General features: G+C 36.0%; 1 protein-coding gene across 1 annotated transcript in view; it reads left to right on the top strand.

Annotated features, from left to right (window-relative positions):
- Positions 1 to 22,741, top strand: part of LOC120295995 (disease resistance protein RUN1-like) — a 68,878-nt gene extending 46,137 nt beyond the window's left edge. The window contains exons 2-4 of the mRNA XM_039317641.1: positions 19,656 to 20,075; positions 21,305 to 22,397; positions 22,484 to 22,741. Coding sequence (XP_039173575.1) covers positions 19,656 to 20,075; positions 21,305 to 22,397; positions 22,484 to 22,741 — 1,771 coding nt within the window. The remainder of the gene's footprint in view (positions 1 to 19,655; positions 20,076 to 21,304; positions 22,398 to 22,483) is intronic.
- Positions 22,742 to 23,385: the final 644 nt, after the last annotated feature.

Below are 23,385 nucleotides of genomic sequence, written 5' to 3'. Positions count from 1 at the left end.
CATCATCTTCTTCTTCTTTTGCTTCAAAACTTGTTTTACCTATATCACAAACGTTAGATTTTAAAGCAATTGACTTCTTACATTTGGAATCATCATCATTTACTTGCTTTGGCTTGTATGCCATTAGAGTTTCAATTAACACATAAACTGAAAGAGGCATGACCCTCTATGTCTCTTGAGTAGATGCATTTATGTTATTCCATTCTTTTGAGAGTGCTCATAAAAGTTTATCCACTTTCTTAGTGGGGTTTTAAGTTTTCCCTTGATAAGCTAGTCCATTGATGACATCGGTGAATCTGTTGAACATTTTAGTGATTGTTTCATTGGGTTTTGTTTTTAAGGATTCGTATCTACCTAAGAGAATGTTTGTCTTGATCTCCTTAACTCTATTAGTTCCTTCAAAGGTCACATGCAATATGTCCCATATTTCTTTTGTTGTCTCACATGAAGAAACAGGTTATTTTGAGCAAGAGATAATGATGCACCATACAAAAATAATAATGCTCTAGCATTGGGCGCTTCTCATTTAGCTAATTCTTAAGGAGTGACGGGTGGTTGGGTTGGAGCTCGTGTTTGATTTTAATTCCCTAACTCCTCCATGCTGGCAGCAACGACAGTTCTGCTAGATGTAGCGACATCCACTCCAATTTGGACAAATTCCCACATCAAAGGATCTATGGATCTAATGAAGGCTTTCATTTTGTTATTTCAGATATCATAATATTTCCCATCGAAGTGGAGAGGTCTGGTATTACTCTATCCTTCAACACTACCTAGCCCAATCACACTTGCCATAATAAATCATTAACTCAAGAAGTAAATGTTTCAAAGTAATGAGCACCTTGCTCTAATGTCAATTGTTATTGGCTAATAGTACACCACCTGAAGGGGAGTGAATAGGTAATGCAAGAAACTTGACAAAGTACTATGGAATTAAAAATGTCAAGTTTGATAGAAGCGTAATCAATAAAAACAATGTAGTGATATGAGCATGATTAGGTTATATTAAGTGATGTTGTGCATTTTTATAAGGAAATAATGAATATAAACAAAGAGATAGAAAATGATGCACTCAAAGCTTTATAATGGTTCGACTCATTGTAAGCCTACGTCCACTCTGAAAGACTAGCAACCTATTAGGTGGATTTCACTAGCAGTCTTTGAGTAGTTATAGTAGAATGTATCGTTCATACTCAAGCACTTATTCTTGAAACCGATGCTACTTATACTCAAGCAAGTAGATCACACTATCTCACACCAAAAAACAAACTTTGATAGTGTTGACAATTATCGAAAGATAATCTTTATAATTTTAATGCTATTAAAAGACAATGTTTATAAAACTTTCTCTAAATTTGGATTTTGAAATCTTGATCTCTTGTATTCTCTTCTTAGTGTCTTGTTGATATCCTTTTATGCTCCTCAACATCAAGTCTTTCCATTGGACAATCTTCATGAGAATTAATCTCTAAGCTGATCGTTGGACAAGTATTAAATAGATCAATTTAGTCATTAGAGTCAATCAATCTTGATTTTCCATAGATTTGGTCATCCGTACAATCAAATATTTGGTTTTGAAAAATAGAGTAGCTTGGCTATGGAAAATAAGTTCTCAAAATCTTGACATCTCCGTCTAGATCTGAATGTCTTGAATCTTGTTGTTAAGCATTTTATTCTAGATATGAATATTTTTCTATCTCCTTCATTATCCCTTAGTCTAGATTTGGGTATTTCGAATTATCTTAACCCAATACTTCACTCACCTAAATCAAGCATGTATTGGTCAAGCTATCTTAATTGAACAAATACTAACCTAAAATTGAACGTCTAGTAGTTAAGTTCACCAAATTCTTGACATCAGTTTGGATTTAGATGTTTTGAATCCTCATTTTTTATATGAATGTTTCTCCCACCTCTTTCATTATACCTTAGTCTGAATCTAAGTATTTTGAGTCATCTTAATTCAACGGTCATCTCACCTAACATTGAGCATCCATTGATCAAATTCATTTGGTTGCCTTAGTCTGAATCTAGGTGAATCGATAAACATTAGACTCTTCAAGGAATCAAAAATGAAAACCCGATATTTCTTGAACAAATGAATATTCATCCCGTAGCTCAGCATGCTCTACGCATTGAATGGTAAGTGATTGCAAGTACCCTCTCCTCTTTTGTATCATATACTAGCATTAGTATTCTCATGACATTGCATTTAAAAATGGGATCCATAGTCCCACCAAAAGTATCATCAATTCATGCATATGGTCAAAATTTAGGTATCGGTTTGTCGTTGAATGAAACATCTTTGAGCTCCTCTTTAAAGAGGGGTAGCTATTTATACCTAAATTTTGGCAACCCAGTTAGATGTTTATTGCATAAAAAAATTAGGGCTTTCCTAAACAAAAATATTAATTAATTGCATATAGATATTATGAGCATTTCCAATAAGCCCATATAGTTTGCATTTGCATTGGACTAGTGGTAGATGGAATTAGAATGAATGGTTTTCAGGTTGATTAGTTGACTGAGCCCTTGTGAATATGTAATTTTGGCCAAGCCCACTGAAAGTCTTTATGACCAAAATTTGCATTAAAATGCCAAGTTAGAAACTATTGGTTTATTAAAAGCAAACTTGAAGGTGGAGGCAATAAATCTGGATATTCTCATGATTCAAATCTTAAAAGATAATTGAACAAATTGATTTAATATTATCACAGATTATCATAGACATTATCTTCTTTGAATCAAAAAAGGAAATAAATATGAGCAAGAAGCCCTAGACCTACTTTTATAAATATGTTTCAAGGAGAACGCACAAGAGGAGGGCACACAATAGAATACGCGGCCATATTAGGGTTTCAAGAGAGAGAGAAGGCCATTGTCCTGAGGGAGGGGACAGCTACAAGGCCAAAAGAGGGAATCTTCCCCCTCTTTCTCCCGCCTTATTCATCACACACCAAAAGAGAGATTCGCGTTCGGTCAGAAGAGAGAAAAGGGAGGCCGCGGTTTTGTCTCTATCTTGTATTCTTGGGTTAGAAGGAAAATCGTGAAGCTCCTCTGGCAATTGCACCTGGTCTTCACATCATAGCTGTTCCTCACGCCACTGTGTACCTTTTGCCATCAAGGTCACTTATTCGGAAGACCCAGCCCTGACGACCAGCGAAACACCAGCACTCGCCAATTTCCCAATAAGTCCGAGATTGTCCTCGCCATGTCACTACTTAAGCCACATATGCTGCAGGTTTTCTTAAGTCAACGTTTGTCCAGCAACTTCTGCGGTGATAGACTGCCGTTACAGGTAAAATTTCTCAGACGATTACACAGTATCCAACTCTCGGCTTTGCCTCACATCGTCACGCGGAGATTCCTCGACGTTAACTCAGCCCACCTCACCATAAGCCACACCACCGCCTTCGCCGAGCACCGCACCGCACCGCAAGCCAAGGCGACGGGCTACTGATCCAAATCGAACTCCATCGTGAGCACCCTGTTGCGAGCAGCCTGAGCCGAGCTGTCCCCGTGATCCATCAAGCACCACTGGCGCACCTTAATTGGCGGTCCCCACCACCGCGAGAAGCACACCCCACCATGAACCACCGGTCATCCACAATCCGTCCGTCGACAAATTCGAATTTGAAGTGTATTAACAAATTAGATGAAAATCTCAGCCGAATTTGATTTAAATATTATAATGCCTAAATTAATGAGATTGATGTCTAATTTAATCCTTTTTGAGTGATAAGCATATTACCCATTAAGATATATTTCCTAATCTGCAACCGCATTAGTCTTGAATTATATCTATAAAGCTTTAGATGAAATTATTGATTGAGCAGGAATCATTAAGATTGATATTTTCATCTTTGAGTCTTAAAATCAATTTATCAATTTTATTCGCAAAATTTCTAGTTGATTAGATATTGTTTCCTAGTTTGAATTGATTGGGCGATATCTTGGATGATCTTGAATGATTTGATGCTTATTTTACTTCGATTGCTTTCTTACCACAAAAACACAAAAAAAATTGCATTGCCATATTATATAGGTTAGAATTGATTTTTTAGATAGACTTGCATGATGAACAGTTTAAATATTTTCCTAATTATACTAAAATGCATGTTTAGATAACATCTAGGTTAGATAATAGGGATAAGTGCGTTGGAAGTATTAAAACTTGTCATGAAAAAACGATTGAGTTCTAAAACTTTCCAAAAGTGCAACTAAATTCTAAAATTTATCATAAAAGTGCAATTGAGTCATAAACTTGTTAAATTAGTCCAATATAAAGTCATTTTCTTGAATGCATTTTAAAAAAAATTAGGACTTCATTGTATTTTTTGAAAGTTTTAGAACTCGATTGTAAAGTTTGAGTATTCAGTTGCACTTTATGACAAGTTTTAGGATGTTCATTGCACATATGCCTTAGATAATATCTTTGAATTGAATTGGATTGCATGTTGAATGCATGAGAAATGACCTCTATATTAAATGTCATGAAGAAAACTAAGCTAAAATACAACTAAAATGAAAGTAATTTTGTTTTTGTTTTTGTTTTTTTTGTTTTTTGTTGATTTTGAATCTAAACCCCCCCCAAAAACAAGGCAAAAAGGATTCTTAATCGATTTTTGAGAAATTATTTATGCCAAAGTCCCATTGAAGCTTAAATAATATGATATATGGATTTTTGCATTTTTCAATTTTTTGGGTCAAGGTCAACTTTTTAGAGATAGAGACTAATCACTAAAAAAGTTGATTCAATGATCAAGACTTTAAACTTTAAAAAAAAAAAATTTGTGTGGCCAAGATGAAATTGGGATCAATTAGGAACTTTTTATGCAAAAAATTAAATTTTGATCCAAGGTTGACTTTTTGGGTGTTTGATGAAAATGACTAGAAAATTTATCACAAATGAAGGGCTAACGAAAAGAAATGAAAAATTACACTTTTTTTTTTTTTTTGAAAAATAGGTTTCATCACGATCGAGACCCTAATCTTGAGATATTACCTTTGATGATTCATCGACTTAAGATCAAGTGTCAACAACACTGAGATTTTTAGTTAACTTCAATGGCAAATAGGTCAACTATAGTACTAATGAGCTAAGATAAGGTTATTCTCTTTCCACACCTCTTTATCTTGGTTGTGGAACTTCTTAATAGAATTGTTAGTACGAAAGTTGTTGCTTCTGCTTTCAAGTATCACTACATTTCAAAACGCAAGAAATTTCTCACTTTGTAGATGACTTGTTCTTATTTGCTCATGGAGATGTAAATTATGTCCTTTGCCTTGTAGGTGTCCTTAACAAATGTGCAGTTTTCATATGACTAAGGTTTAACCCTAACAAAAGCCAAATCTTTTTCTCTAGGTTAAATCAAGATGAAAAGCTCCTTATACTGGACCACAAACCTTTCTTCAAAGGTCTTCTCCCTATTAGATACCTAGGTGTTCCCCTTGTTACTAGAAGACTCATTCATAATGACGGTGTCTTACTGAAAAGATCTTTAAGAAAATTGAAAACTGGGGCATGAAGCATATTAGTTATGCAAGGCATCTACAATTAGCCAAATCAATCCTCCTCTCCATCTACACCTATTGGACCCATTTGCACCTATTAGAGTCAAATGTTCTTACTTCCAAAGAAACCATATACAAGATTGAGAAAAGGATCTGTCAATTTCTACGGACAAGAAATATATTTAAAATCATGATTGTACAAGGTGGCATGGCAAGTAGTTTATTCATCTAAAAGGGAAGAAGGATTAGGATTGCTTGATTTGAACTTATAGAACAAAGTTTTGTTAGGCCGCATGCTATGGAACCTCTTCAATCTTCCATCCTCTTCCCTCATCCTCTTCCCTTTGGAGTTTATGGGTTCGCAGCACCAAATGTAGATGTACTTCAATTATGCATATCAGCATTAGAGGCAGTATGGCTAGGAGTTGGTGATGCCTCCTTAAATTATGACCTATTCTAACCTTCATTATCCATAGCTCGGGGAATTGTTGTTGAGAAATTTATGATGAACTTAGACATGTGGGATTGGATGTAGAGTAATATAACCTAATTTGGACTAGTGGCATTAATGAACACAATTTTATGGGCTGGCTCATTGGCAAAAACAGACTACCACCAATAAATATCATTAGCCAATGTATGACTTCTATTAATATCTAGTGAAACTTTTGGAGGGCCGGTGTAGAAGACAAGACACATTTATTCTTCCGGTGTGAGTGGATAGGCAGCATATGATGCAATATCCTTATACAACATGGGATTAAGCACCCTTTAGGAGGATGATATGAGGAATTTAATGGATTATTAGGGCAACAAAGGGCAAAGTGGCGACAAGACTCCTGAAGGTATCCTTTCTAGCAACCATATATGGCATTTGGATGAAGTGCAACCATAACAAGTCAACTGACATTCATATTATTTTGGCTAAAGAGCGTAAAAATTTAAGAGGTACAACGAAGAGTTAAATCTTCCCGGACAAATGTTGTTTTGGTTATTATGTGGAGACTTCCCACATCCATATTTTCGAATTATTGGCTCTATTTATAATGCTGGGGATATCCTTAGGCTACTATACTTCATCTACTTTGTCAAACTTACATTTTACACACACAAATATATATATATATATATATATATTATATATATATATATTATATATATATATATATATAAATGTATGTATAGTTTATTAGATCATTAGATATTCAGGTTATTTGTCTCACATATAAATTCACTCTACACTTAATAAAATTTTTATACATCTTTTTATTAAATGTATAAGGATAATATTTCCTTATTCTTATGAAGTTAAGTTTACCAATTATTACTTTGAGTATTATGATATATATATATATATGATATTGATGACCATGTTGATATTCTGAAATATACTTCTCTTCAAATTTTCTTGCAAAAAAAAAAAAAAAACTTCTCTCTATCTCATAAACATTATACATTGTCTATTTTACTACACATATAATGTATCACAATAAAATGAAATATTTCTATTTAGAATGAGATTTTGAGAAAATTTTAGTATTTCACTTCTCTCGTAAAAAATTACCCTTATAATTTTATTTAGAAAATAAAATATTTTTCTATTAAATTTGAAGCATTTAAGGATCAAAAGTTGGCTTTCATTATAATAAATTAGATGTTAGATTAGCTGGCAATATAATAAATTAAAAAATAACTAATATCATATAGAAAATAATTTTTCAAAGTTTCTAAAGTTATTTATCCCAAAAAAAAAAAAAAAGCTACATTTGTTGAAGGTGAAACTTTTCATGTTGCATGTTGTACCATCACGCCCATTCGCATTCTCTTTCCCACTTACACCTGTTTTGGTCAACTTCAGCTACGGGTAACCTTGGTTTCAAGGTAGAAGCAAAATTTGAACCGATGGGAACTGAGTTGGAAAATTAGCTGTTTTACGTGACATGTGGACAATCTTTTCTTCTCTTTCCTTCTTCATTCTTTGCTCTCTCTCTTCTTCTTTTTTTTCCTTTTTTCCTTTTTTTTTCCCTCCACCGACCATCATGAGGCTTTAGGTGAGGGCCAGCCTCAAGTGAGGGACGCCTGTGCCTAGTTTGGCTAAGGCTAGCCTTAGGCAAGGGATGCACTTGCCTAGGTTGGCCTCACTAGGTGCCGATGAGATGGCCTCGCTAGGTGCTGGTGCGGGCGTCCCACACTTACTTAGGTGAAGGTAGACCTTGCCTGAGATTGGTAGTGGGAAAAAGAAAAGGAAAAAAAAAGGAAAGGAAAGGAAAGGAAAAAAAAAATATTAAAAATTTTGAAAAATATTAAAATATTATTAAAATCGTCTACATTAACATCGATCATGTCACATAAAATGATGGGCATCCATATTAGCGATCTTTAGGAAAAATTGGCCAAATAAACTTAATTTGTAAAATATAAAAATGTTTATGACTCAATTAACAAAAATAAAATAAAAATATTTAGGATTGAATTGATAAAAGTAAAATAAATTTATGATTTTTAAATAATTTTCGGACTCCATTAATTAAATTTCATGTGCGGTTCCTAATTCATGTTAGATTAGCAGGCAGTATAATTAATTAAAAAATAGCTAAATCATATGGAATATAATTTTTCAAATTTTCTAAAGTTATTTATCTAAAAAAAAAAAAAAAAAAAAAAAAAAAAAAGCTACATTTGTTGAAGGTGAAACTTTTCATGTTCCACGTTATACTGTCATGCCCATTCGCATTCTCTCTCTTTCCCATTGACACCTTTTTTGGTCAACTTCAGCAAGGGATAACCATGGTTTCATGATAGAATTGAAAATTGAACCGATGAAAACTAAGTTGGAAAATTAGTTGTTTTTATGTGACATAATACGTGGACAATCTTTTCTTCTCTTTCCTTTTTCTTTTTCTTTATATTTTCTTTTTTTCTTTATTTTTTCTTTTTCCCTCCACCTACCATCACAAGGCCCCAGGCGAGGGCCACCCTCAGGTGAGGGATACCTATGCCTAGTTCGGCTAGGGCTAGCCTCAGGCGAGGGATGTACTTGCCTAGGTTGGCCTCGCTAGGTGTCGGCAAGATGGCCTCATTAGGTGCTGGTGCGAGTGTCCCACACTTACTTAGGTGAAGGTAGCCCTTGCTTGAGTCCAGTGGAGGGAAAAAGAAAAAATAAAAAGGAAAGGAAAAAAAAGAAAGAGAAGAAGATATAAAGGGAAAATCTCAAATAAGGACCTAAAGTGAGCCTATTTTCTCAAATAAGAACCCGAAGTGACCGTTGTCCCAAATAAGAACCCAAAGTGGCTAACAAGTCTCAAATAAGGACCTGAACTTGCCGGCTGGCCAAAATGTTCACCAGCCGGTGAGAGTGTAACATTTCCAAAGTGGCTGGAATATGGGCAATTTTGTCAAAAAAATATATAGATAGAAATTAACAAACCCTAAAAACCACCCCCCAAACTCTTCACGTTCTTTTGACCTAAAAAGAAAAACTTTTCATGTTATCACGTTTTTCTTCTACTCTTCATCTTCTCCGTTCTTTGTCCTCTCTTGCTTGGAGCACGGAAATTTTCTATTAATGGAACACGAATTGAAATACAACAAGAAACCCCTACCTTCGTTTCTTCACATCTTCTTCTTTTGTTTTTGTCTTCGTTTCTTTCCAACGAAGAAGACAAATCTTGAGTAAAGTCACATTTTAGTTATTGAGACACTCATGTGTAACACGAGGGCCTCGATTTTTCATTATCTTTTTCTAGGTTTGCCATACACTTTGATTCACACTTCCGTTCGACCGAGGTCAGTTTCGTTCAAATTTAGAGAGGGAGGGAGGGAGGGAGGGCACGTACCTTTGGAACTCAGGAAATAGGGATCTTGCTCCATCAATAGAGAATTTGGGTTCTCGAGGGGACAAAGAACGTAAAAGATGAAGAGCGGAAGAAGAAGAACGTGAAGAGTTTGGAGGTTTTGTTTTTAGGGTTTGTTAATTTCTATCTATAATTTTTTGGGACAAAATTGCCCATATTCCAGCCACTAGAAATGTCACATGCTTGCTGGATGGTGAAGATTTTGGCCAATCGGCGGGTTCAGGTCCTTATTTGAAACTTTTAGTCACTTCGGATCCTTATTTGGAACAATTATCATTTCGGGTCCTTATTTGAGAAAGTAGGCTCACTTTGGGTCCTTATTTGAGATTTTCCTAAATATAAATAAAAAATATATTAAAACTGTGAAAAATATTAAAATATTATTAAAATCGTTTACATTAACATTGATCATGTCACGTAAAACGATGGGCATCCATATTAGCGATCTTTAGGTAAAATTGGCCGAATAAACTTAATTCATAAAATATAAAAATGTTTATAACTCAATTAACAAAAATAAAAATATTTAGGATTGAATTGATAAAAATAAAATAAATTTATAATTTTTAAAATAATTTTCGGACTCCATTAATTAAATTTTTCATGTGCGGTTCCTAATTCAGCCTAGCAACAGGTCTTCAATGCTCATTATGACTTTCCAATCTTCCTGCCCTCGTTTTCTCCACAAAACAGGAAGAAGACAAAGAGGGAAGGACACGTTGTTGGTGGGGGCTTTGGCAGTACGTCTTCAATGCTCATTATGACGCGCACACCCCGCTAATCTCGCGACGTGCATTGCGATCAATCCATGGTCAGCGCCTTGCTTTGGAAGTTTCCCTCGTCGTTCTCGGCTTGCGGGCGCCTCTGGTCAGCGCCTCTGGAAGTTTCCCTCGTCGTTCGACACCTTGGTCATTGGTCAGAGACTCGGACCGATTTTCCCGGTCGTGTCAGAGGCTGACAGTCCGCGTCCGTTGCACATCTCCCGCTTCCCAGTTGTCTTCTATTTTTTTTTAATGACCCAGAAAGCCCCGTACGCCGGCAGCGCAGCAGAGTAACTCCTAGAAAGTCACGTGAGGTACCATCACCCCCGTGTCCTAGGTAAGTCGCCTTACGACACCCGGAAATCGAATTCTTCCACTTGCGTTAGGGGGAGAAGCTCATCGCCCGCAACGCGTTGTTGTCTTCTATTTTTCTTCTCCTTTTTCAGTTAGAACACATGTCCAGGTATCCAGCTTATCAGACATAAGGCATAGGTGATTAGGAAGTCTTTCACAATTATATAATAAATAAAACATAAAAAGTCAATATCACCAAAAATTCTAAATTAATACATGTATAATAAATTTATTTCAAACTAATTTTTTAACCAAAAAACTATAAACTGATATATATATATATATATATATATATATATATATATATATGATAAATTAACTTAATTTTTTTTATCATGAAAATCCAAAATTGATATATTTGTGACAAATTTGCTTTTGTTAATTTCAGTTAAATTGAATTAATATTACGAAAAATCATAAAGTGTTATATTGTGAAAAATTGAGAGTAAAACCCTAGATTGGTACACCCATTAAACTGGCACATGTTATCCAATTCAATAATTTGACAGTAAAATTTAATGGAAACTAATGAAAGATAAATTTGTTTTAAATATATCAATTTGGGTTTGTTTAGGTTAAATTTGTTACAAGTGTACTAGTTTAGTATTTTTTGTAGTATTAACTCTTTATAAAACTTAGAGCTTTCATGCAAAGTAGGCATGTAGGGATGCATTTTAGCCTTTCACGCTTTGCTCGTTGGAGTCAGTGACAGAGTTTTATATTAATTTTGCCCAATAAGACTCAAGTCGTTTTTACATATTGATTAAACTAAATGTTTATGATTATCAAGCGACTTTTACTACTTGCACGCTTATGCATGGTCACATAAATTTGCACGTTTAGGAATAAAACTGGAAAAAAGATCATGTGAAATAATGTTTTATTAAAAAGGAAAAAGCATTAGCTAAAACTAGCATAATCAAGTCTACTAACTCGAAATCTTTGGTTCGCAGAAGTAACGCAACTCCTAACTGGTTTAAAATAGGTTGGTGACGACTCTAATCTCCTTAAATTAATAAAGAATGAGAAATCATGTTGCAGTCAACCGGATTTTAGAGAGTCCGTGAGAAGAGTAAATGTCACCTCACAAGTGGATTGTACGCGTCCACCTAGCAATTTTGTTAGACCTTCAAAATTCGTCTTAGGGTTGCGACAGTTCAGTGACACGATCCTGACAATCAAATTTGGCGTAAAGGGCTTATTTAAATCATGTGTTTTCCAAAAGAATGTCCACGAGGTCAACAGATTTGAAAGGTAATACTTTTCCTAATTAAAGTGATCCTTCTATTACTCGTCAGTATACTCACATTATTCAATAAGAGCATAAAAAGAGTATTAAAAGATGAACAACCTTTTACACTCTGTTCATTTCAGAAAAATAACTTCCAAAAAAATATTTTCCGAATTTTCCGTCATTCATTTTATGAAAATGAATTGTTAGGGAAAACATTTTCCATTAATAGAAAAAAAGTATTCTAAAATTACTGAAAAATGTTTTCCGCTTTCAAAAAAAAACGAAAACATTTTCCATATATTCTTTCACCTCACTTTCCTTCACCAAACACAATTTTCTTTTATTTTTTCCTTTTTCTTTTTCAAAAATCAATTTTAAAATATTTGTAATCTTTTCTTTTTCTTCTTCATTGGCTAGTCGGTGACCGGTCACAAGTGAGCTCAAGCCTCGCTCAAGGTCGCCAAAACCTTGATTTGCCTCAAGCAAGCTCGAGCCTTACTAGATCCGGCAAGTTGGGCGGGGTGAGGTTCGAGCCCCACCCACGTCACTAAATCTGGTGAGGCTCGAGCTTGTCGACGTTAGGCAAGCTCGGCCTGGCAAGCTCGAGCCTTGCCGGCTTGTGGTAAGGCTTGAGCTTGCCTATAGCTGGTCACTAGTCGCCGCCGTCACAGATGACTAGCCAATGAAGAGGAAAAAAAATGAAAGAAAAAGAAAATAATAATATAAAATATTTTTAAAAAGATTTAAAAATATAATAAAAAATATTGAAGGGGTGCATGGATGATGAGATTTTCCTTACTGAATAGTGAAAAATATTTTCTAGTTTAATTTCAAGGTTTAACCAAATATGGGAAAATATGGTTATTTTCTTGGAAAATTATTTTCTAGAAAATATTTTTAGAAATGTCACATTTTTCAGGGAATGAATGAAGCCTTAATATAGATGTGCACTAAAACAAGAAGAAGAAGGAAGTTCTCAGTGGCAATAGAGATTATGCCGTCAAGTCTTGATCAACGTCGCAGACTCACACTAGTCAATCCTCGGAAAGGAAACAAAAAGTGATATGACAAAGCATGTAAATAAATAAATATAAGGTTTGCGAATGCCGAGTTTTAGTCCGAAATTCATTTTATTTGCAATTAGTCATCCACCCACACGTTGCATGAATTACTTAAAAATCATATACTGTTAAATGCACTGTAAGCAAATTTTATGTACTCATCAAACGTATTTTGCATTAACGTGCTATTAAGGAGTCAACAAAAAGAAAACACGTTTTTGGATAACTTAAAATAAGGTTGATGAAAGTTGATTTTAAGATTTTGTGGGGGACAGTTTGATGGAAATGAATTCCATGCAAATATTAAAAAGTAAACACGTTTAAAATGAACATCGTTGTTCTTCAAATTTTTAAGACTTTCATATAGTGATAGGAATTATCAATGTATTATATTACAGAGTTAAAATTGGAGTTGAAAGAATGTTCCTCTCAGTATCCGTCCCATAGTACTTCACTTTGTCATTGTTATTGCCACTTGCTGGATCCACTGATTTGATGTATGCTTTCATCGTGCACTGTTAGTAGCTATAATATGTTCCATCAAAATATGGAGGTCTCGTCATTGATTGTCCTTCACAGACTCCTGCACCAATATGACTAGCCATGGAAAATCTTTAATGCTCTTGAAATAAAGCACTTCAAAATATATGAGCAAGCTGCTATCACATCAATTGTTATTGCTAAATATGCAACTTAGAGAGGGGATGAAAAGGTTGATAGTCAAAATTTGGTCGATTTTTTGGTATTAATAAAATCAAAGTTTGATGTATGAAGAAACTATTTAATATAGTAACTTGATGTTGTCAATTAAATTAAATATGCTTCTATCAAATAAGTATGAAAATATATATATATATATATATAGAGAGAGAGAGAGAGAGAGAGAGAGAGAGAGAGACTTCTACATAAGTCTTATAATAGTGATTCGGTTTAATCAAGTCTACGTTTGTTTGTTGAGAAAACAACCCTATGAAATTTTGATGATTCTAAAACTATGCTATGTACTAATATCTGCACTTGGACTTCTACATAAGTCTTATAATAGTGATTTGGTTTAATCAAGTCTACGTCTGTTTGTTGAGAAAACAACCCTATGAAATTTTGATGATTCTAAAACTATGCTATGTACTAATATCTTCACAACAAGTGCAGATAGTCGTGGAAAACTTAAGAAAGACCATGATAACATCAACGATCTTTGAGAGTTTAGTGAAGACTAATGGTTATCAATAGGAGATGAATAAGTCGAATATGATGAGGATCTCATGAAGACTTACCGGTACCATAGTTAATATTTCATCAACATGAAGTTTTTGGAAGCTAACATATCGAGAAAGATCATCGGATGATTGATCACTAATCATTTCACATAGTTCAACCATGGACAGCATCAACTGACTAATAATTATATGCATGTGTTGATATTGAGTGATAAAAAGCTTTGTATCATTCTGATATCAAGTCTTGAGAATGTTGGTGAATGAGTTGTTTGAAGACAACCATTTGTCAAAAGGACTGAAACCGTTAACATGCCGAGAAAACCATAGGAAAATCGAGAACAGGTAAGATAACAATCTACAAATTTCCAAAGGAGTAATAGATGTATAGCATCAATAGACTCCATTTTGGGAAAACCTTGGAATTGCTCCAGCAACGGATTGTTTAGGCAATTCTAACCTTGGTAACTACTCCAATCAATCCCTAACGTCTCCTTGCATCCCAGAGAGTCTCCAACAAATGGATTGGAGATTATATAAGGATTAAAAAAGCTAAAAAGGGTTGAACAAAAATAAAGAAATAATGGCGTTGTTCATTATTCTTTCTCTTTGATAATATTATACATATGTTCATCTAAAAGTTCTTAATGCAATATTCACAATGCTTTGTAATCGTGTTAAAAGCAAGTGTACAAGCGTAATAGCAGTACTCATGTCATGATAATGTCATATATCATTTTATAAGAATAGTAAGTGTTGATTGTAACTTTGCTTAAAGATTCCTAGGGACTCTAGCTAGTGTTGAGTTTTTTACCTTGGAAAGAGGATGTAGGCTTAAGGATAAAGCCAAACCTCCATAAATCCCCATACAATCTTCTCTATTTTCTCATTATTGCCTCTATCAGCTTATTCTTTGCTATATCTACTTGTCAGCAACACTTATACATGTCACCATTGATTTGCTATTGATTACTACCAAACTATTGTTATAGTCTTCAGCAAAAATATTTGTTTGAAGTTTGAGAAAAATCTATTTACTTCTCATCTTGGTTGTATTGCTAGCTTAAAAAATGTCCACTGCCCTAAACTAACCAACAGGCTCGATTTCACTATAAATTCCTTAAGAGGTTACAAAGTAGACCATATTGCTTCTTCTCAAAGCTATTAGATCACACTACCAAATTCCAAGCGCTACTATGGCACCCATACACTTCTCAAAAGAGATTACATATAGTGAATCACTCTCAGTAAATGACTTTTTGCTCAACAAAAATATAAGGTTATGTTTGATGGTTAAGATAAAATTTATCATATCCTTATTTAGTGCATTTTCAAGATAGAATAGAGTCGCCTACAAGGAGATAATACCCGAATAAAATTATTCCATGGAGGAAGTGAAATAAATGTGGATAAGATTTATAATATTCATAATATAAAATTTATTTTTCTAGAATGACAAACTTATTAAATTAAGGGAATAAAACCACCAAAAACCCCAAACTTTGTTTAAAGTGACAAATTTATCCCAAACTTTTTTCTGTGACATGAAAAATCCCGAAATTTGCTAACTGTGACACATTTACCCTGAACTTTCATTTGTGACACAAAAAACCCTGAACTTTCATTTGTGTACACATTTACCCTAAATCATAGGGGCATTTTGGTCTTTTTACTTTTAAAAACTTTTTTTTTTTTTTTTTCCTTTTTTTTTTTTTCTTCTTTCTTCCCTCTCGCCGGCTCCAAAGTGGAGGGAAGTCGGCATTTGGTGAGGGCGACCCTCGTTGGTGTCGAGTGAGATCGGCCCTCGTCGGCGTTGGGTGAGGTCAGCCCTCATCGGCGTCGGGTGGCCCTTGCTTGATGCAGGCGAGGGCGGCCCTCGTTGGTGTCGGGCGAGGGCCTCCTCGCCAAATCTAGCGAGGGTCTAGCGAGGAGGCCCTCGCTTGACGTCGACGAGGGTCGCCCTCACCTGATGCCGATGCCAAATTTGGCGAGGGCAGCCCTCGCCCGACACCGACACCAAATCTAGCGAGGGAGGCCCGTGCCCGATGCCAACGAGGGCCGCCCTCGCCTGCATTGGGTGAGGGCAGCCCTCGCCAACGCTAGCAAGGGTAGCCCTTGCCGACACCGGCGGAGAGAAGAAGAAAAACTAAAAATAAAACATAAAAAGAAAAATAGAAAGAATAAAATGAAAATGCCCTTAATATGGTAAATGTGTCATAGTTTGCAAAGTTTGAGGTTTTTCGTGTCACAAAAAAAAATTGGGGTAAATTTTTCACTTTGGGCAAAGTTTGGGATTTTTGGTGGTATTTTCCTTAAATTAATATAATTAAAATAATATTTGAATTTCAAAATAAAAATTCAAAATAATGAAAAAAAAAACAACAATTTCCTTTTTTTATTAATATATTTGAATTTCTTTCTATCTTGTAATATAAATTCAATATATAAATATATATTTAGTATTTTAGGCATTTTAGTATTATAGTTTACTAGTTAATAACATTGTATTAGAGAATGATGGAAGGGGGACAAATAAATAAATAAATAAAGAATTAAAAAGGAGAGGAAAAAATTATAAAAAATAAGCAAATAAAATGAAGTAGGTAAGGGTGTTATGAGATATTCTCATCGTCTCTATTTTTGTAATTGTTAGGTTCATTTATAGTAATAAACTATTTATATCAAGCAATGGAAATGATAAGATGTAAATATATTCGACTTTATTTTTGCAATTCATCAAAATAGTGGGTAAAAAAAAAAAAAAAATTCCAAAATTTCATATCTTATCCTATTTAGTTCGTGATTAAAAATCAAAACAACCAAACGTAACCTAAGAGCCTGTTTGGTAACCATCCAAATAGTAACTGATTCTTCTTTCTTCTTCTTCTTCTTCCCTTTCTTCTTCTTTTTCATCTACCGCCACCACCGTTGTTGCGATTGCCGTTCGTCGCCTGCTGCCCACCGCCGCCAGTTGCTAGCAACCGATCTAGCGAGCTTGCTGGAGACTTGCCAGGCCAGGGCGAGGTTCGGCGAGCTCGCCGGAAGCAAGCCCAACCATTAGCGAGGCTCGGCCTCACCAGCCTCGCCTAGCCCCGGCGAGGCACGCCCAAACCCATCGGTGGCCAAGCAGGCCTTGCCTAGCCCCCGCGAGGCTCACCTGGCCACCGGCGAGGCTGAGCCTCGGCAGGGTTGGGTGAGCCTTGCCCAACCCCAACGAGGCTAGCCTGGCCAAGGGTTGGCGATGCTCCAATGAGGTCGTCGGCCACTTGAAGAGGAAGAAGAATAGGAGAGAAAGGAAAAAAAAAAAGAAAAGAAAAAGCAAAGGAAAAAAGTAAAATATATATTTAAAAATTAAAAGAAATTGATTTGGAACATAATCAATGAGCACGGTATCAAACACATTTCTATTCCAGAATTGAAAATTTTGGACAATTACCAAACGGTTTAAAATGCTTAGAAATTGTTCCCGGAACCAAAATAAAAAATAATCATTTCTGATAAGAATCTGTTCTTGGAAACAAAATCATTACCAAACGCACCCTAAGTGTATCAGAAAAATAATGTTTTCTTAGTTTTTAGTTCTCGCAATTCATGTGTTCTTCACCATATGTTGATATTTCGATACAGTCTTCAAGATCCATGGAATAATCTTTAGGAAAATCAATTTAGTCGTTGGAGATAAATGGCACAATTACTAGGAAATTTGGTCACTCATACAATCAAATATTGTATTTTAGGAAATAATCATTTCCGTCAATTTGATTGATGATTGATTGGATTTTCCTCCACGTATCATTCTTTAGAGCTCCAAGCATGTGGCTTTCTATTAATATTCATTGAGATTTAGATTAATAGTCAACGGAATATCTAGGTCTTTAAATTGTAAGAGGTATCTGTAAAATATGCATGTACTTCTCAGCTTATATATGGATTCGCCTCCATCAGTAACACATTAGTCTATTAAGGTTTCCAGCTGGTGGTTGACTTTCATATTGCTTTCTTACGTATTATAACGATTGTGTAAGCTATTCAACCTTTCACGATAACTCCAAATCCTCATGCATTTCCCAATCTTATGAACTATTTCACCTCCATTAAGGTGCTTCCAGCCATTATCAATCTTTTTACTTCATACACCGGGTTCTATTAGTGTTAATAGAGCTTCACCTGTATTTGTTCAACCTGAGATAAGACAATATATGCATTTGTCTAACATTTGATGTAGACAAATAATTATGTCAACTTCAAAAAACTAGAGGAGGTTTTCTCAACATATCCTTCATCAACTAGTCTCTCTAAGTTAGCAAATTACTATAAGGCAAAGCTATCCCCAAGAAAAGGAGGGTAGAAGAAAATGATGATGCGGTATCATAGTTACAGAAAAGTATCTCAGAAAGCTTGGTTTTTTTTTTTTTTTACCTTGTCCCACCTTGGTTGAGATGCTTCTCTAGTTCAGTTTATTAATTAGTTCATCTTATGAGCTTCGTATCAACAAGAAAAATACGTTATCCCCCCCCCCCACACCGGAATTCTAGCCGTTTACCATTTAATCTTTTTTGCTGTTACTTAGCTAGACAGTACGACCGAGTTTTCTATAAGGATTAGCCTGCTGGGTGTGTGCTGGTTTCATGCATGATCTTGTTCCCGCCACACCCAAATAGTTATGCTCACACTAGTGCTTGCGCGCCTCAAATATTTTTATAGTTGTCGGTGGTTTTAAAAATTTCTTCCAACAATAACTATGGCCAGAAGTTTACCTAGCATATTCCATCCGTTTATCTAATTGCGATAAAAAGAGGTCCTCGGATCACCCCGTATCTAATTTCTCATGAGGTATATTGACTTCACATTCAATGTAATAGTCTTCTTTTTTTCAGTGTAATGCCGATGACCGCATGTCTTATTTTAAAATCTTCGTGGCGTTCAATGTGCAGTAAAACACACGTCTGTTCACTCATTTCAAACTATTCTCTATCAGCATTCCATAATAGCGGGGCCGCATGTTTCATGGCTCATTTGAAAACCTTTCGCTGTGGTCAGGATACATCGGCTGATCACCACTGGCACTTTGATTCTTCTCTGGTCTGTGTCAAATTTTAATGAGTAGCTGTTCCCAAGCGGTTCAACCTTTCCAAAAAAGGTGAAACAGACGGTCACGACTCACCGTAACAAGTTGTCATGTGCCGAGAGAGCAATGGAGAAAAACATCTGATGGACAAAACAACTATGGACAGATATTGCAATGTACCATGATTGACAAAAATGCTCTGTCTCTATGAGCGCGTGTGAAAGAGAGAGAGAGAGAGGGCTCACAATCTGATTTTCATTATAAATAGGCCGAGGGAGCTTGCATTGTGAATGAACACGGTACAGCAATTTCTTTGCTTTGATTTTGGGGGAGTTTCGATGGCAATATCTAGTCAAATGATGATCCAATTTGGCCAACTCAAGAGCAAGCTTTTCCCTCCTTTTGCTCCTCCTCCATTGTATCATGGCCTCCAAATCAAAGCAAGGAAATTCCAATTGCAAGTCTCTCCCTTCACTTTGACCTCTTTCTTTCCACACCGCTTCTCTTCTCTCCCACATAGCCTAACCGCCAGGCCACAACTCTTCTCACGCCCCTCCTCCATTCCTTGGTGTGTTCATGATACGTTCATCAGTTATAAACAAGCCGACACACGCAACTTTGTGAGCCATCTCTATGATGCTCTTGAGCGGAACAAGATAAGGGCATTTGTCGACCATACTCTAGAAAGAGGACTAGAGATCGCACCAGTAATCAATGAAGCAATCGAGCAGTCGAGGAGCTCTATCGTTGTCATCTCTCAGAACTACGCCTCCTCACCGTGGTGCCTGGATGAGCTGGATAAGATCCTCGAGTGCAAGGGAAAGAAAGGCCAGCTGGTGTTCCTTATTTTCATGGATGTCGACCCTAGAGAGATGCGAGAGCAGTCTGGACCATTCACGTGGATTGGCCAAAGCGAGAAGGGTTACGGGCAGGAGAATGTGGACAACATCCAGAGGTGGAGAGATGCTCTCCGCAAGGCCGGCAATCTCACTGGTTGGTCTCTCGAAAACAGGTACTAACTTTCTCTCTTCCTTCAGTGTTTTCTAGGGAGGATTCTTAAAGGAAATTACTTATTTTGTCTGCGAAACAACAAGACTTGCTCTTTAAGGCCAGTCTTTTGGTCTGTGGGCAGTAGGAATATTTGGAAATGCTTGGAATCCTTTTACTAGGAAACTAACTTTCATAGAATAAGACTCCAACTCAATTTTATGGCTCACCAAAGAGATTCAACATCAACACCGACAGCATCTTTTCATATATATATTCACTAGTTCATAGCTGGCAGGATAAAAAACACGACATTTTGTGCTATTATGATTGTTATGCTTACAGTCCTTGACACTGTGTAATCTTCTATAAACAACCATTTTTTCTTAGTGCTTATCAGATTTACGCCCGAAGCATATGTTTCAGCACATACTGATTTCCACGTACAGCAAAATAGAAGTGTTCAGCTAAGTAATACGATAGGTCATTATTTGGAAAGAAAAGAAGTGTTCAGATTTTTTCAAGTTGTAACCCTCGTTTCATATTTTTGGATTTGATAACCAAACAACAAACCAATTTATTCTCCTCACTTCTTCCCCCAAGCATAAAGAAATCACTCCTTCATGCATCATTTCCCTCACTTAACTCTGAGTCCCATTGTTTAAAACATAGGAGTGAGTGAATTTGAAAGCATATGAACTTCTTTTTCTATATGAGGTTATCAGAACTCCCATTCTTTTCGTTAATAATAAAGAGAAGGAAAACCGGCAAGTCCAGACATCTTCCACGGCCAACATAGGGTAAACCCTAGCTATGATGCAACCCTTCCTTTCACCACAAAAAAAACTTTCCATTATGAAATGATCTTTCTGTCAAAGACCAAAAAAAAAATAGTCAGTCTTTGTTTTGTTTGGACCTTGCTATACCTTGCTAGGGTTTAACAGAATATTCTGCCTCCAGTTCGTTGCGTTTCTATCTTGTTGTTGCTGCTCTCTAATCTCTCTCGCTCTCTCTCTCAAGTTTTTATATGACATCATTGTCTGCCAAGAAACTTTCTATAGCAGAACCTTTTCTTTCGGTGAGCAAACAGAAAGTTTTTCATCGACTGATATCTATCCCGCTTCTTTTAAATGAATATTGCATTCAATTATATGGACGATACTCCAAAGTCCTAGATTATAATCTTAATTATCTTGCCTTCATTTTTTAGTGGCATGAATCACCAGTTACACCTTTGTTGTCGACAATTTGCAGACTTGAAGCTGAGTTCATCCAATCCGTTGTGGAGAAAATCTCAAGAAGACTAAGCGGCTTGCACAAGAAACCGCTTGCTTTCCATCTAGTTGGGTTAGATTCTCAGGTACAAGCCTTGTACTCCTTACTCCAATTAGAGGTTGAGGAGGTCCTAATCGTGGGAATTTCCGGGAATAGTGGAATAGGTAGGACTACACTAGTGAGAGCTTTGTACCACCGAATTGCAGATCAATTTGATCGGAGTTACTTTCTCTCAAACATGACGGATATATCGAGCCAAGCTGGCCTCATCAAAATGTTGGAGACCCTTTTTGGTGACATTCCTAGCAATTTGGAGTTTAGCGATGATATTCATGTAGCAATAAACTTGATGAGGAGTAAGCTTCACAACAAGAGGGTTTTGTTGGTGTTTGATGATGTTGAAGGGTTGGTGGAGCCACTAAGCCACCTGATCAAAGCAATAAACTTAGGCTCGGGAAGTAGAGTTATTTTGATACCTCGCCACAAAGAAACCTTAATCAGCCTATGCAATGAAATCTATAAGGTACGACCACTGAATGATGACCAAGCTCTCGACCTTTTCAGTTGGAATGCGTTCCAAGAACGATATCCCCAAAATGATTATAAGATGCTCTCAAATTGCTTCACCAGTTTTTTCAAAGGGCTTCCTTTGGCACTCACCGTAATGGGTTCTTTCTTGAATGGCAAAAGCATCAAAGAATGGCAAGGAGCTTTTTGTCGACTAAAAAAAATCCGTCAGGTAAAGGTTCAAGACATACTAAGGATTGTTATCGATGGCCTAGAGGACAACGAGAGGACGATTTTTCTCGACATCGCATGTTTTCTTAATGGATATGACAAAGAAGAGATCATCAAGTCTCTAGACCAATGCGGTGTCCATGCTAATAGTGGAATTGAGATTCTGGCTCAAAAGTTGCTCATATACATCGACGAAAATAACAAAATATGGATGCATGATTTGTTTGAAGAAGTGGGTAGACAAATTGTTGTTCAAGAGTGCCCTAAAAATCCCAGTAAGCGAAGCAGAATTTGGCATCATGAGGATGCTCTACAAGTGTTTAAACAAAACTCAGTAAGCATTTAATGGCCTATTTGAATAGTCATAATGATTTCCAAGTGCTTCCAATATGCATAATTATTTTTATTTCACTCTACCAGGGAACAAATGCCATTGAAGGTATTAAACTAGACAAGGTTGCTGTAGAAGACTTGATCATGAATGCAGACTCGTTCAAAAAGATGAAAAAACTCAGGTTATTTATGATGATTGATCATGTTCCTCATTGTGGACCGGCTGGACATCTATCAGAGAAGTTGTGGAGGTGTTTTGCAGGGAACAGAAATAATATGTTTGCACTTTTGGACGCTCTGGTGGAGGAGATTTTCAAGTTCTGGTCTCGCGGCGGCGGAGCCTGAAGAACACGGTCAACGGATGCGAGGGTTGCATGTAGGAATAAACTCCTAAGAATAGGGAAATCCACGCACGTGGATGGACTTAGTTCATTGGACCTTGGCCCATTAGCCCAATTTAATTTCTCGTAAAAAAACTTTGCCATTTATTTTATTAAGGCCACCGTTTCTCTCTCATTTTTTTTTTTTTTTTTGGTCCTTGTTTTCTTGCTACTTTTCTGATCAAGTCTCTATGTTTTCAGCCTTTCTAATCAAGTCCTCCAACATAAAATCTGACTAAATCCAACTGAGCAACTATTAAAAGATGGCGTAGCATAACTTAGATCAAGTATTGTCTGTGTGAACACCCACCGTGAATAGTGAATTGGTGAGGGCATGAAAGCAAACTTAAAAGCTTAATCCGTTCATTAACTCCAACCCTACAGTGGTATCCATGTAAGTCATATTTAATTCACATTAGTCTTTAGTTTTCTATGATGGTTATGTCAATTGGATTTGGCTGAATTCTGCACCAAGAAGACTTGATTAACCATTTTGCGTAAGTAAAAGCATTTGATTAGATAAATTTGAAGTATAAGGACTTGACTAGTGTTAAAGCATACAAAACCAAAACAATTTGAGCGAGAAATAAACGCAAAAAAAGAGAGAGA

The sequence above is a fragment of the Eucalyptus grandis genome, chromosome 7 (assembly GCF_016545825.1).
Source record: "Eucalyptus grandis isolate ANBG69807.140 chromosome 7, ASM1654582v1, whole genome shotgun sequence".
NCBI lineage: Eukaryota > Viridiplantae > Streptophyta > Magnoliopsida > Myrtales > Myrtaceae > Eucalyptus > Eucalyptus grandis.
This window is presented reverse-complemented; position numbering and strand designations above follow the sequence as displayed.